At 34.2% G+C, this 16,831-nt stretch overlaps 1 protein-coding gene across 2 annotated transcripts in view; it reads left to right on the top strand.

The window, feature by feature from the left end:
- ZNRF2 (zinc and ring finger 2) overlaps positions 1-16,831 on the top strand; it is a 91,047-nt gene that overhangs the window by 42,894 nt on the left and 31,322 nt on the right. For both annotated transcript variants that reach the window (XM_031454518.2, XM_064487480.1), the window contains exon 2: positions 4,232-4,327. In XM_031454518.2, coding sequence (XP_031310378.2) covers positions 4,232-4,327 — 96 coding nt within the window. The remainder of the gene's footprint in view (positions 1-4,231; positions 4,328-16,831) is intronic.

Here is a 16,831-nt window from a genome sequence, read left to right as displayed (position 1 = left end):
TATTTTCTCTGCCCCCTTTTCTCTCCTTCTGGGACTCTTACAGTGCATATTTTGGCCTGTTTGTTGGTGTCTCACAGGTCTCTTAGGCTCTGTTCACTTTTTTTCAATCATTTTTCTTTGTGTTCCTCAGAATTTAAAGTGTTTTTTTTTTGTTTGTTTGTTTTTTTTTTTGTTTTTTTTTTTGTAGTGTATCTGCTGTCAGGTCTTTTTCAGGGATAGTTCTGTGGTTTTTTTTTTTTTTTTTTTCTTCCTTCGAATGGGCCATACTTTCCTGTTTCTTTGTATGCCTTGTGTTTTTTGGTTGAAAACTAAACATTTAAATCTAATAGTGTGGTACCTCTGGAAATCAAATTCACCCCCTTTTCTGGGGTCTTCTGTTTTTTATTACTGTTTTTTGGAGATGTTGCAGGCTGTCTCAATGCTGAGGATCATCAGCCTAAGGTATAAACTTCAAAAGTCTTTTCTAACTCTTTCCCTGGACATGTATAGTCATTTTCTACTTTTCCCCATGTATACAGTTTTTTTTTTTAATAGTCTAATCCTTAATGCCTGGCTCCCCAAAGGGGAAAAATAGAAAAATGAAATGAGGGGAAAGGCATACACCCTTTAAGTCCCCTTGAAGTCTCTTCAGCTAGAGTGGGAGGGGTTTACAACAGTAGAGGGAGGTCCAACAACAGTGCCTTTCTCTTTGTATCTTCTGAATCAGAAGCAGCAGTTAGCAGTCAGAATGCATATTCCCAGTTTTGGAACACAGGATCTTTTTGCCTACCCTGACTCCTATAAGCTGTGTACAGGGTGCTCCAGAAACAAGTATACCACTACCTACCATGTGGCTTCTTGTGATGAGGGAAGGAAACTGCCTCTGTGCCAAGAGCTGAAAAGAACCACAGTATGTTGTCCAAGTCTTCCCCTGGAAGTTGCAAGCCTTCAGGAGACTCCAGACTTCCAAAATAGGTACTTCAAACAGATTCTGCCCATGCAGTTGTTATCTAGGTGGGGAGGTAGATTCCATTAGTACTTCATACTTTGTCATTTCCCATAATCCTCTGTCGTGTGGGGTTTTTTCCTTCAGGAAGAGGTCCTAGAAATGGGATTGCTGTATCTTCTGATACATGTAAACACATGTAATATGGTTATTACCAAACAAATAACCTGTGCAGAAACCTTTTCCTGTTGGCACCCAAATTACCCTCTATAGAGGATGTACAATTTTTGCACTCCTACTAGCAATGTATGAAAGTACCTGTTTCTCCACAGCCTTGCCAACAAAGTTGTCAAGCTTTTTAGTTTTTGCCAATCTGAGGTGAGTAATGGTATCTTAATGTAGAGATAAAGTAAAATCTAAGGAGAGAAAACTGTGTGTACAAAGAACCACTTGGATTTTGAATTAAACACATGTGCTTCTCTCCTCCCTCTCAACCCACTAAAATGAGACTAAAGAAATAAACAGAAGAACTTGAAAGTGCTGTTTTCACTCTGACACTGTGCAGATTTTCATTTATTTAAGTGTTAGTTGCTGTTCTTTCTTTTTGGTAAGATATCTATTCAAAACTGGCCCATTTTTCTAACAGGTGTTTGGTTTTTCTCAAATTTTGAGTTCTTTGTATATTAAGGATATTGTCCTCTTGTGATATATATTGTAAATAGTTTCATTTTAAAAAAAATTTTTCCTGCTGTGTCTCAATCTTGCAAAATTTTTTTTCTTTTATTCCATTATGTTTATGAGAGAAGCCCTGAAAAGCTCTTTGGAAGACCAGGGCTTACCAACAGATGAGGATCTTGATGTCTCATTCTGTGGAACTTCTGATTTGAGAGAGGAATCTACCAGTTTTCTTGGTAGAGATGGAAGGAGGGGCATTTTTCAGTACTAGATCTTTATTTGTTTCCTTGTTTTCTTCTCTTCCCCTTGCTGTGCCTGGTGTCCTCAAGTTAGTCTGTTTTGTTTCTTTTTTCCTATAGTAAACTTTCATTCTCCTGATTTTGTTGAGGAACTGTAGTTGCTTGGCTATATGTCATGGATTGGAGACTTGAGGATCTTTTTTATTTAGCCTTTGAGTAGTCTAGATTTTAACCTTATGCCTTACCATTGTCTTGGGAAGTTTCTGGAGGTATAGATTACTGAGTCCTTTGAGAATTGTGTAGAGACCATTGGCTTACTTCTGCAAATACTTAGGATGTCTGTTTTCTCAGTACTGTTAATTCCTTCATCTGTTTGTCTCATCTACTGCTGTCTCCTTTCAAGTTCTTCTTTATCTAATTTTTATTTTATTATATTTATTCTCATTTTAGTAGCCTTCAGATATAAAGAGAAAGAAACACATTAATTTATTATATTTAACTAGAAATGCAGTGGTTCTTTGTACATACAGCCTTCTCTCCTTAGGCTCTACTTTTTGGGCAGTTGGATGACTCACAGTGGTTCACAGTATTGTACTTTTATTTGATAATTTAGAGTTTATGTGCCAGCACTCAGATGATTTTGATCAGTAGTTAAAAAAAATCGGTTGCCTCTTTTATGTCCTGTTAACTTCAAGGGAAGAAAGTTTTTACAATTCTAAGCAAAAGATTGTTACTGGTCCTGGAAATATGAATGCTGCTGGGGAGTCTGTCTTCTCCCACATTTGATCCACTTTTTGTGGTATTGGTATAGTCTTTGTATAGGGATTGTAGCTGTTTTGTAGTTTAATTCTAGATGAATCCCTTTTGCTTTTTCTTCTTTTCCATTTTGGTGGTTTTCAAGAAGTGGGAAGTAAACATACCTTTATTCCTTTCTTTTAAAGTGCATTTAATACAATGTGAAAAACTGCTCAATGTGATGTATTTCATTTGGGAAGTTGAATACCTGGATTAAGTACTCATGCCAAAACCTTTTTCCTAGTCATAAAACATTCTGCAAGAGGTATGGCTCTAGTCTGACTTTCTTGGTTGCAGTGAGTTTCATGTCAAGACACAGGAGGGTGCCTGTAAGGTACTAAAAGTAGAGAGCTAACAGAATCTGGGGCAGCTTTAGGGACTCTTTCCACTACGCTTCTTATTAAGCTATTGTCTCTCATGGCACTTTGCTCCTCCCTGCACATCTGTTAACATCTCCATGTTAACAATTTTCTTGTGCTTGCACAAGAAATAGAAATAGTCTCTATCCTCTTAAAAGTTCGGCCAACACATGACCCCAGAATAGACACCCCAGTTTCTTTACTTACACGTGACCTTTCTGCTTCAGCCCTCTGCGGCTAATAAGTGTACTCTGTCGCTATTTCTGAGTCATATTTCAAAAAAAAATGAATTGGCACAGACCATCTTTTTGTACCACTTCTAATTTGTTGTTCCTAGCCAAGCTATAAATGGGCTGTCTCAGATCAGTTCAGCACTGCTCAAGCAGGTGGGGAGTGTCAGGGAAGGGAGCAATAGGTTAGCAGGGAAACAGCAAGGAACCATGGATGGACAGTTCCCCTTGGTACATGAAGGAGCAGGATAGAGCTGTGTACGTAACATACTCTTTCCTTCAACCTGCCAGTTTATTTTTGAAAGAGTACTTTAGGCAAATACTTAGTAGTGAGTGAAAATTGAATATTATAGGAAACTAGCTAATGTTTGAGTCAAAATTGAGTAAGAAATCTGCCGTTTGGTGCTATTTTCTGTTTGTGCACTGTGACTTTAGTAGTGTGGTATGGCAGAAAGACTACTATACTAGAAATTAGGAGTCTTAGAGATTCTAGACCTGATTTTGCTGTTCTGTGAAAGGCTTCACTTTCTTTATCAGATAAATTTTTAAAAGGTCACTGGAGTAGAATAGTTTCTAAGGTACTGTTTAGCTATAAAACCTGTCACTCAAATTATACTATACCAAGCTGAGAAATTATACTGTACCAAGCTTGTTCCACAAGAACAATCAGAATACAAAGCTATTATAACAAAATCATAATTTCACTTTAAAAAATGAGAAATGAAAATAATTGGACTCATACATTAGAAAAAGATACAAGAGTTTTGTAGTGAACCAAATTCTCATTAGAACTTCTTTAAATGTGAAATGGGATGGTCTTCATGAACTGGTTAAAATCAGATGCTATAGTCACAAACTCTTTTTCCAACTTAAGTTGCACATAAGTAGTGTATTAATGTATAATATTGAAGTTTGAAATGCTTTTTGTTTTCCATGCTTTTTTAGAAACATAAAACATAGTTGAATATTCTAAAGAGTTAAGTAACATGAGTTTCTTTTACTTTTTAGGATTTAAGTGCCCTGTATGCTCAAAATTTGTACCCTCAGATGAAATGGATTTGCATCTTGTGATGTGTTTAACAAAGCCAAGGATAACCTATAATGGTAAGTTGAGTGCTTTAAAATAATGTTTTAATAGAATTACCTTACATTTTATGGATTTCATGTTTTGGCTAAAATTTAAAAAGGAAGGACCATGTATGCTCTGGAGCTAACTAGTATCCTCGTTAGATCTGGTGCTTTGGCTGTGGCCCTTCTGACCACAATCTCTAGATATTCAAAGCCCTAGGAGAGATATTCATTGTAGTCTCAGAACATTTTGAAATAGATTTGGGGAAAAAAAATCAAATAGTTCATTACTGACTTAAGATGAGTAGAATGAAATAAAAGAAAAATGAGAGCTTTTTTCAAAAATTTATAAATAGACAAAGTTCAAAAGACCTAGAGGAATTTCAGGTTTTTCAGATGTAAGATTTGTTTTGAAATAGAGTGAGTAGAAAGAGTACCAGTAAACAGCCAAGCCAGTGGAAAGATTGGCTTTCTGATCAGCAGATAAAAATGTCTGAGTACCTGTCAGATAGGAGGTATATAGTGTTAGAAATTTGGGATAGCAATGAATAAAACAAATGGATTCTACAGCCTAGGATCAATCAAAGGTTAATCGATGTAGTAACACTTAGTTAACATTCTGAGATTTCTCCTCAGAATATAGAAATCTTGTGGGGGTAAAATTTAACACTGAAATGAACATGTTACTTTGAGTAGCTTTTTTGTGAGTTGATTTAGGAATCTCTCCCATCAGGTAGTGCTTCAGCCACACTCTTTTAGAAGTGACAGTTGAGCATTTTTCCCATTCATTTTCCAGTGAATAAAAGCATTTAGCAATTTCTTTGAATAATGAATGTACCTGTTGATTATGTACAAACCTTTTTGCATTAGAAAATTGAACTGGCTACTTTCCATAATCTAGTTGAAATTTAGTCAGTTAAGAAATAAAAAACATTCTTATTCAGGTTAAGAATTTGAGGTAAAATTGCTTGAGCTTGTTTTTCATACTTACTCTGTTATCTTATCATTACCCTTCATGATTATTATGTTTATTACAAGTGTCTTTAAAATAAATATCCTTCAGTCTGAAGACTCTGGCCTTGAATTTTAAAAGCACAAGTGTATTTCCTTTGACCATATAATATAGTTGCATATGATCTTAATATTGTATTTATTTACTTTGTGTAATATATGTGGATATAATCTTTTTATGTGTTGATATTTGACAGTTTTTAATTTCCTGATTTAATTGTGTTCAGATCATTAAAGTTTTCTCCTAGGTCACTTATTTGGTAGCTTAAAGAACAATATGCAACCTTCTGCTTGGGGAAACTGAACCAAGAATTCAGGTTTTAAATATTTGACAGTATTCCAGTTTAGAAATTAGTAAACTTAATGCAAAAAGTAAATAAAATTGCAGTCACTTTTAAGAATGGCTACCTACTTTAAGGTAGGTAGACTTGAAAGTTTTTAATGTGTAAAATATGTATTAACTGTCTATAAACATTCACAACAAGAAACAAAAACAGCTTCTTTATAAACATATGTGATTCTTTAAGTTTTAAAGCGTGGACAGTGGCCAACTATGGGCTAAAGGAGGAAGAGCTTTGATTGGCTTATTTAGGTTAGACGTGGTAGATTGGTATTATGTTTCCCCTTAACAAGCTATGGGAATTCTAATATTTGGAGGGCAGAGCCCCATAGGGGAGGAAAAAATAATCTTTCTACCCTTCTGAGTTCTTGGCTGAAACTATGGTGATCAAAGACAGATTAACAAGAGGAAAACAAAAGTTTATGAACATGTATACCTCCTGTATACGTGGAAGGTACCCAGGGGAAAATGAGCAAATCTCCAAGGTGGTTTAGAATGCCATCTTTAGCTAAAGACAAAGAAGAAAGTGAGAGTTGGGGTGGGGGTGAGGAGGCTAGTTGTGGGAGGTTACCAGGAAAATAATGATAAACAAGGGGTTGCAGATATGTTAGTGTCTTCCCCATTGATAAGATTCTCTTGTAGTAATCTTTTGTGATTTAGAACCCTCCTTCTCTTCTATATTGAGGAGATACTCTTGCAAATGAAGAGTTCCTATATAAATGTAAATTTCCCTTACAGAAGGGTAACTTCTACTTTGTTTTCAGAGTTTCTTTTGTGTCTGCTGTTTCTCAACCATTTAAAAATAATCCTTATGCCAAAGAAGCATATTTTAGGGTAGCATGTCCTGCTACCCTTCAGTCCATCAGATCTGATTCTATCACAGGTTATGAGGTTAGGTGGCCTCTTTAACACCTAAGCAATAATCTAGGATTATTACAAAATTCAGAACAAGGTGAGTCAGAATCTCTGAAATGGAATCTTTTTAGTCAGCTGGACTCTATAACTTTGTATTTGAATTCCTAAAAGTTGATTACTTACAGACGCATCAGAGAGACTGGGCCTCTAAATTGTGTGACTGCTCAAACAAGGGAATTTTATTTAGCATAGTGTTTATTAACTCAAACATTTTGTAGCCTTCCCTACAGTAGCTAGATTTATCATTTTAAACTTTGTTAAATGTATATATATATTTAACTGTTTGTAGACACTCACAGCAGAGAGAATAGTTGGGCTTGTTTTTCAGGCTGGATGTATTTATAGAAATTTTGAATATAAGTTAGTGATTTGAAGCTTCATACACACAGAGATGTCATTCAAAATGTTGGTTTGGTTTACTAGACTAGCCCACAGCAACTTTCTTATTATTTCTTAATTTGTAATATATCCAAATACCCACAGACTGGTAACTGAAGAAGAAAATTGGCCCGGTGGAAGCTCTCAGGGTTTATAGTCAGTTGGCTCAGCAGAGGTTCAGATAGGAGGCCCAAGGCCATTATGGCAGGGGATAATTCAGAGTGATGTGACTGGTTATCTATTGCAAGTGGTATTTTGGCAGGATGGAAGAAAATTCAGAATGCCACAGTGAATACTCATTTATCTATCTTTATGTATGTATAGATTTCCCTTAAATCAGGGACTGCCTACTTCATGTACTTTTCCCCTCTTCATGGGCTTCACTGTTTAGTTTATGGACCTAGTAATTCATTGTATAGTCTTTGAACCTAATATAAATTTTATGAGCATAGAGTTTTTATTTCCTTGTTCCATCTTCTAAAATGTTTCAGAACAAACAAAAAATGAAATAAATATTAGCAAATTTTTACTCTTGATTTTCTTGGTCTTTAAACTTCACCAGATCATAGCATGTTTTGCGTCATATAAAGTTCAGTTTTTATTTTGGACTTCTGTGATTGAAACCTGTATTTAAGAAATCTTTGTTTTATTTGTAGTTAATACTGTGTGTGCGCATGTGCACTGGAAGGAGGTATAACTTGAAATAAGTTTGTCTTCTGAGATTTAATTATAAACTTATATAGTGAAAAAGGATCCCATCTTCTGCACTGTGGGAGAATATACCTTATCACACTTACTCAGATGCTGAAGATAGGTGGCAGCAGGCAGTCAGTGCTTTGATTCCAGTGCGCACATGCAGTCTTCTAATAACCTGGCTTTCCGCGTAGCATGCTTGCAAGTACATATTTCCTCCCTCTGTAGTTACCGTCTGGCTTTTCAGATGGATGTGGTTCTCATTTCAAGTTATAAACTTGCTTTCTGCCTTACATACTACATTTTCTTGGTTTTAAGATCCTTCTTCCACACCCTTCCCCATTTCAATATTTCTGAATTAAGAATTCTTTCTGAAATTGGCATGTCTCTTATAATTAAGGCTAAAAAAATATATTTGCCAATCACTAAGCAGAATTTTAAATAAGGAGGTAGTTATCATTGCCTGAGTTGATGTGAACTTTTCTTTCTGTGGAAGATACCTGCTGTCTGATTTGATGTCACTGTTCATATATTTGCGTTGATTTCTGTGGTTGGTTTTTTTTTACTTAAATGTGGATTTCTAATTGTGTTTTTAAATGACTTTGTGAAGATTACATTATGGGACATCACTGAAAAGAAGTTATTTTTATGTGCTTTAAATTGACTGTGATGCCATGCAGTGAAATTAAAGGCTATAGAAAATGTCAAATCCCTTATACTATATTATAGAAATTCCAAAGTAGAAGACATCCTAGAAGAGGCTGGCAAAACAAAAGCAAGACTGTTCTAAAACTCGCATGGGATTCCTATAGAAAAATACGATCACCTTCTGTTAAAGGTGAACTTCTGATGGAAACTCAAAGATATACAAGGAGTGAGAATAAAGCAGATGTGATGAGAGTTATCACCCCAGGAATTTTAGAACTATAACTATGTTTGTTTTTAAATCATTAAAATTATTTTAAAATGAATAGGAGACTTAAAAAATAAAACATATTGTGAATAAGATGTAAATTGAACTCTTCAGGCATTAGTCATTGAAATTAAAATCTCAACTAATATGTTAAGCAGCAGATTAGATAAAGCTGCAAGGGGAATTAGTGAATATAAGATGGATCTAAGGAAATTATACAGAGTATAAAAACAAGGTAAAAGCTGAACAAGACTGAAAAAAGAACTCTTTTGGATCCATAAAAAATGGGAGAACACGGGGCAAACTGCTACCCCCCTCACCCCTCCATCCCCCAGATTGTAGAGTCAGGCAAATACAGGGAGTCTTGGGTTTCAGCTTATTACAGTAGACTCAGTGGTAACCAGTGCCACGGTAGGAAAACCTGAACTGTAATTGATGAATTGCTGGGGGCTCAGTGTGGCAAGTCTGAGAGATGAAAACTCCAGGGGGATTCAGTCCAGTGGGGCCCCCACAGTGTTTTAAGATTTGCCTTCAGGAGCTGAACCAGGTTCCCCTGGTAACTATCAGAGGAAAATCCAGAAGCAGGAGTGGAAGGGAAAAGGAACCATTTTGAAATATGCCAGAGGACTCTGTTCTTAAACAAGGCTTATCTCAAGGGAAACTAGTTAACTAGAGCCTGACTGACCTGGGAGAAGGGTAATACTCAACTCCAACCCTCTCTAGCCATCCTTTCCACCTAATGGAGAGAATAAATCCTGAGAAACACTTGTGAAGTTCACAGTCCAGAGGCATAGGCTCACTGAAAGACTGAGATCTAATCATAAGATTGGAAACTTCCTCTCCCCTCACACCTTACCACATCACTGTGTATAGCAGTTCCTTTTAACTGGTACATCATGTTTGGCTATCAGGGAGAAATCACAAGGCATACCAAAAAGGAAAAAAAAACCTACTTGAACAGACAGAATAAGCATACCAGTGATGGCAGGGATGTTGGAATTATCATACCAGGAATTTAAAACATGGTATGATTTATGTGTTAAGGGCCCTGATGGATAAAGTAGACAGCATTGCAAGAACAGATGGGGAATGTAAATATATAGTAGGTGCCATATTTAATGTGCTAACAAATCTAAAATTCTTTTGTTATTTTAAAAGCTTATAGTTGTTTAATTCCAAATTAGATGTCTAAAATTCTTACACAGCAATAATAGTTCCTGTAGTATATGGAAAAGTGAGGGAGTGGGAGGATAATTAGAACACTACCTACTCTTACATGACATGACAAATTTAAAGCTGCAATTTAATGGAAGAAATATTTTCCTACTTTCTAAAAGCAATATGGTGGCCTACACAGCTGGAATCTGAAGGCTAGATTTGATAATAGATTGCTTAATCTCTTGAAGCATAGATCCTTTCATACTGTGTACAGAAAAAAATACTGTAAAAAGCTGACTATATATGAATAAATGTGTTTATCTTATCTTCTTTCCCTATGGCTTATTATAAAAGAAGATAAGTGGAATAGAAATTGAAATAAAAATACATAGTTCAGTCAGAAAGAAATTCTGATAGGTCTCTAAAGCATGATGTAGGTTTCAGATTCCATTTCTGATTTCATCAATAAAATTTGAGAAGGGCCATTTGAAGCAGTGTGGATGGACCTGGAGACTGTCATACTAAATGAAGTAGGCCAGAAAAGAAAGAAAAATAACATGATATCACTTATATGTGGAATCTAAAAAATGAGACAAATGAATTTATTTATAAAAGAAACAGACTTACAGACATAGAAAAAAAACTTGTGGTTACTAGGGGGAAAAATGGGGGGTAGAGGGATAAATTGGGAATTTGGGATTTGCAGACACTAACTACTATATATAAGATAGATTAACAAGGTCCTACTATATAGCACAGGGAACTATATTCAATACCTTGTAATAGCCTATAATGGAAAAGGATATATATGTATAACTGAATCACTATGCTGTACATCAGAAATTAATACAACATTGTAAACTGACTATACTTCAATTAAAAATTTAAAAAATTTTTTTAATTTGAGAAGGAAGATGACATCTTTTATTTTGATTCTTAACTTGCCTCATCATTTTGTAGATCTTTATATAAATACAGTCATGACCTTTTTGGTGTTCTCCTTATTGCTGTTACCACTTTCATAATGTTGATTTAAAAAAAAAATCATTCCAACATTCAAGGTAAGCTTTCTTGATTATAAGACATTGGAAGAAGAAACAAAACAGACATTCAGAAGACTTTTGGAGTGTAAGAAACCAAGTAAACCAATAGAGCTGTCCTCATAGGGAAAGGATTTTTTTTTCTGGTCACAGATCTTACTTTGGTTAAGATGTGGTATTGGCAAACTCTAATTTTAAAGGAATTCTAATACAAATTAATAAAAATGCATTTCCAAATTTATCTCATTTTTATATTTCCTCTGTGTAAAAGTAAAGCTAAGACTCAGCTCATGTCTGTCAACAGTTTGCCCTTTCACAAAATATTTTATGCATATGTACATAGTAAAAGATAAATTATTCTATTTAGGTATTTAATCAAGACCTTGAAAGGATTAATAAGATTTGGATAGAAATAGAGGGTGTGTTCAGAAATAACAACTAGGTAGGTATAATTTTGGGCGACAGAGAATAATAAAAGAGAATTGAAAGTGAAGAAGATTAATTAGGGCTGTATGATGAAGTTTTTAAAAAAATTATTTAGAACTTGGAAGATAAATTTTGCATTCATGTGCACAAATGTTTGTAAGGAAAATAATTTCTTTAAAGACCAGATTGGAGAATGGTATGGTACTTCATGTAGGAAGTAGTTAGATAATGTATTGGGAGGAGAAAGAGACAGATGTCAATAGCATTGTAAAGAAGGAATGAACTAGGTTTAGTGATTGCTGGAAATGGGGAAGGAGGAGTCACAGGTGACTTGAGGGTTGGCAGTGGAGGACTCAGTGTAGGGTAGAGATTGTAAGAGAGTACCTAGCTACTCTCAACATTATGCCAGGGATGTTGATCTTTGCAAAATGTGAAAATACTGAAATGTGATTTTTTAAAGAGTTTTTCCAAAAGGGAGGAATAAGAATTTTGCAGAGGGTCGTTGAATATTTTGTTGAGTTCAAGAAAGATTTTACAGAGGTCTATTAAAGAAATGGATTGTGAATATTTTTCAGTGATCATTTATTTCTTGTAAAACTTTGTTTTTAATGCTTTTTTTCTCCCCTTTAAGTCATCTGGGCCCTGATAATTCAAAACAGTGCTCTGGATTTGCTTCAGAGATGGCCTAGAGAAGTATCCACCCAGTCACTGAGTGGTTTGGTTTCAGGGAAGGCAATATTGACAACATTGGCTCTACCTTTTTGGAGAATTTAACTCTCAACATTTTAACAATGTATTAAGGTACTAGAACAATAAAAGTAATAAAAACGTTCTAGATAGTCCCACTCCTTTACCATCTAAATATTTACAATATTTATGATTTGCTTGGTTTCTTTTTTCACTAGACTGATTTGGGGATCTCCAGACTTCTTGACTTCTTAGCACCTCCTACATTATTATTACTCTGGACTCCTTTTATCTTGACCTTTTTAAGCTATATTCCTTAGAATTCACTTAAATTCTTAGACCTTTCCTTATAATGCTTTTTGGTATGAAAGACTTTTTTATAACTGCAAAGTCTTTTGATACCCAGTTACCCAGATCTTGGTTTCTAAATACCATTCTCTGGTAAAAAGAAACAGGGCTCCTTGGAGAAATGGCTGATCCCAGGGCTGGAGCAGAGGAAATAAAGAAGAGCCTGGAGATTTTGTATTATCTGAAAGCAAGGAAGTGCTCCAAAACCAAAAAGATGAGAGCGTGTCAGTGGGATGTAGGAGCCAACCTGAATGAGCTCCCAGTGAACAATTTGAGGAACAAAATTAATATAGCAAGGTATTGGATTACAACTCAAAGTTTGAAATACATCTGGGTCCATCAGTCAATCAATAAATTAATATAAAAGAGTAAAAGTTTGACGTGAAAATTAATCCTAAGAGGCAAGCCTTACATTTCTTCAAAAAAATTATTAAAAATTTAATGTTACCTTTTGTGGTGATGTAAAAGAATTTTCTTCCAAAGTTTTTTAATATGCCATATGTGGTCTCTGATTTTAAGTGCCCCCAAGACACAGTAAAACATACTGTATATGGCACATATATAATGTGAAATATATAATCTTAGTTTACTATCACCATTACAATAGTGGATGAAAGGGACTTTTTAGAAGAATGAGACCTACTGTTGTAGCCCTAGTGACAAAAGACTTGATAATTTTCTCTTCCTCAGGTTTTAGAGGGGAAATGTGAGTTAATTTTGTTAGGTCTTATATTGTGGAATTATCTTACATTCTAACCTCAGACATTTTATGTTTATTATATTCAGAGTACAGATGAGTAAATATAAAGTATTGTTTATTATTCATTAACATAAGACTCAACTGGACTGTATATGTTTTACCATTTATTAAATCTTACTAAGATGTTCACTGTCTTGCTCAATGCTCTTTTTTTTAAGATTCTCAGTTTACCTGTTAAGGAACATGGTTTGTTTTTCCATTTATTTTGATTCCTTGAGAACCTATATATCTTTAGTGTTAAACTTGTTAAATTTATGTCTAGTAATTTATAGTTTTGCTTCTGTTGTGAATGGCATTTCCTTACTATTTGAATTTCAAACTAGTTTTGCTGGTATAAAGAGAAGCTATTGGTTGTAGGCGAGTCTTTGGATTTTCTAGATATATAACTGTCATCTGCAAATGAAGATGTTTTCAAGCGTTTATGCACATGTGTTGTTTCTTTGTCTTACTGTGTTAGTTTGAAGCTTAAAAATGATGTTGACAACAGTGATGCCAGTGGGCATGCTTGTCTTCTGTGTCTTTAGTGTTTCATTGCTTGTGGATACTTGATTAGAGTTTTGGTAAATCTTTATTGTATATATGTCATTCTTTCATTCTCTTTCACTTTAAGAAAAAAACAGCTTAATTTTAATCAAATGCTTTTCCTCTATTTTATTTGTTGATATATTTTCTAATATTTCAGTTGATGGGTTGATTCTAGTGTTGCTAGATTTAACTCTATTTGATTGTGGGTTATTACTCTTTTTAAACATTGCTACCAAGTTTATGCTAGCTAAAGATTATGCTAGTAAAATTAATTGGGAAGCTTTCCATCTTTTCTCTGCTCTGGAATAATTTGAAAAACCTAGATTGTTCTTTTCATATCCGGTAGAATTCAACTATACAACCACCTGCCTTTCTTAAGGTAGTTCTTTGACAGTCTTGTTAACTTATGTGATTATTTGTATATTCGTGTTCTTCCACTTGAGTCAATTTTGGGAATTCATATTTTGCTAAAAAAAAAATTGATTTCCTTTAAATTTCCTAATTAATTGCCATAGCATTGAATATAATAGTTTCTTACAAGTATTTAATCTTTTTAATATTTTAATGTTTAATATTTTTAATATTTTATATTGCTCTTTTCAGTCTAATATATTTTTGCTTTTGTAACTTTGAACCTTAGGCTAGTTGAAAGGGCTTATGTTTAATTGATATTTTCAAAGAAGCTACTTTAGAGTTGTAATACAGCTACTAATTTATTAGTACTGTGTACTATATAAAGCTACTTAATTCTTTTCAGTCTTTCAATTTTAATTAAAGTATTTTAGAAATAGAAATATTTTTCTTTTAAGAACTTTCTAGGTAATTTCTCATTTCAATTTTTAGTCTTTGATTCAGAGGTTAACTAGAAAAATTGCTTTTTAATTTTGAAGATACATTTTTTATGAGAGGAGGGTTATATGTGATGGGAAGTCATTTTGATCTTAATATTAGAGAATGCTGCCCATAATATCTATGGTTTTAAAATTTATTGATGTTTTCTTTGTGGCCAAGTACATAATTTAGCTCTACATATCATGAATGTAAGAGAAGCATATATGCTTTGGTAGAGTAAAAAATTTACTTCTATTCTTTTTAATACATATGTAGGTAAGTACTTCCAATAAATTGAGTTTGATTGTATTGTTGAAATACTCTGTATCCTTGCTTATGTTTCTCTATGTCCTACATAGTCTGATAATTTGGAAAGATGTTTGTTAAATTATCCCCTCTATGGCCATAGTTTTATTAATTTTTTCTTATATTTGAAGTCTCTTAAGTTCCTTTTAGTGATAGTTGCCTTGCAGAATCTTTTTCTATCTTTTATATATTTCATAGCTATGTTATTTTGCACAAATAATTATGACTTATTTTCCTTTCGGATTGAATCTTTCTGTGTTAAAAAGTATACTTCTCTATTCTGCTTTATGTAATATTCTGCTTTATCTAATATTATTTTGACTTATGCTTTTACCAGAAACTGTGATGCGTCTGAGATTTTACCCTGCCTGTAAGCTGATAAATTAGTCTGCCAGTTTTACCGTTTCTGGCAGAAAAGAGAATCAAAGGATTTTTATTATTATTAATCATAACAATAGCCAGAGTATCAACATTTTCTTGTCCCAGTTCCCATAGGGTGATGGTGAAGAGGGCAAGGTGATATCTGCATACTCAGTGGTTTGCATTGCAGAAGAGGAACTGTGAGCCTAGGGAATTCCAATCTTTTATTGTAGGAAGTAAGCAGGTCCTCTCTTTGGACTGGAAGGTACACTGTCTCTCTCGCTCTTTTTTTTTTTAATTGAAGTATAGTCAGTTACAGTGTGTCAGTTTCTGGTGTACAGCATAATGTCCTAGTCATACTTATATATACATATATTTGTTTTCATATTCTTTGTCATTAAAGGTTACTACAAGATAGTGAATATTGTTCCCTATGCTATACAGAAAAAAATTGTTTTTATGTATTTTTTATATAGAAGTTAATATTTGCAAATTTCAAACTCCCAAATATATCCCTTCCCACTCTGTTTCCCCCATTGTTTGCTACGTCTGTGAGTCTGTTTCTGTTTTATAAATGAGTTTATTAGTGTCTTTCTTTTTTTAGATTCCACATATGAATGATATATGGTATTTTTCTTTCTCTATCTGGCTTCACTTATAATGATGATTTCCAGGTCTATCCATGTTGCTGCAAATGGCATTATTTTATTCTTTTTTATGGCTGAGTAGTGTTCCATCATGTGCGTGTGTTTGTGTGTATTTTATATACATAAACACACACATCTTCTTTATCCAATTATCTATTGATGGACGTTTGAGTTGTTTCCATGTCTTGGCTATTGTAAATAGTGCTCCTATGAACATTGGGGTGCATGTGTCTTTTTGAATTATATTTTTCTCTGGGTATATGCCCAGGAGTGAGATTGCTGGATCATATGATAAGTCTATTTTTAGTTTTTTAAGGAACCTCTGTACTGTCCTCTGTAGTGGCTGTACCAATTTACATTCCCACCAACAGTGTAAGAGAGTTCCTTTTTCTCCACACCCTCTCCAGCATTTATCATTTGTAGGCTTTTTTAATGATGGCCATTCTGACTGGTGTGAGGTGATACCTCATTGTAGTTTTGATTTGCATTTCTCTGATATTTAGCATTATTGAGCATTTTTTCATGTGCCTGTTGGCCATTTGTGTATCTTCATTGGAGAATTGCTTGTGTAGGTCTTCTGCCCATTTTTGGATTGGGTTGTTTGTTTTTTTTCTTACTAAGTTGTTTGAGCTGTTTATATATTCTGGAGATTAAACCTTTGTCCATTGCATCATTTGCAAATATTTTCTCCCATTTCATAGGTTGTAGTCTTGTTTTGCTTATGGTTTCCTTTGGTGTACAAAAGCTTATAAGTTTAATTAGGTCCCATTTGTTTATTTTTGCTTTTATTTCTGTTGCTTGGATAGACTGCCTTAGGAGAACATTGCTACGATTTATGTCAGAGAATGTTTTGCTGATGTTTTCGTCTAGGACATTTATAGTGTCGTGTCTTATATTTAAGTCTTTAAGCCATTTTGAGTTTATTTTTGTGTCTCACTGTCTCTAACTTTTAAGGCTATTTGCTATACAAAGGTCCTTGAAAAGATAGTCCAGGACAGGCAGAAACTGGAGACCCATGGAGAATTGTCTCCCAACAATTTCTTTTTATTTGTATTCGCCTGCTGTCTTTGTGCATTCCTTTTTATCTTTAATTAATTTAAATTTTATTTTTTGAATGGTAATATGTTTGCCAAAGCAAAGAGATCCAAAGAATATGCCATGAAGTCCCCTCACTCCCTCAGTCACCCTCTCCAGAGGTAGCC

The sequence above is a fragment of the Camelus dromedarius genome, chromosome 7, assembly GCF_036321535.1.
Source record: "Camelus dromedarius isolate mCamDro1 chromosome 7, mCamDro1.pat, whole genome shotgun sequence".
In the NCBI taxonomy this organism is placed as follows: Eukaryota; Metazoa; Chordata; class Mammalia; order Artiodactyla; family Camelidae; genus Camelus; species Camelus dromedarius.
This window is presented reverse-complemented; position numbering and strand designations above follow the sequence as displayed.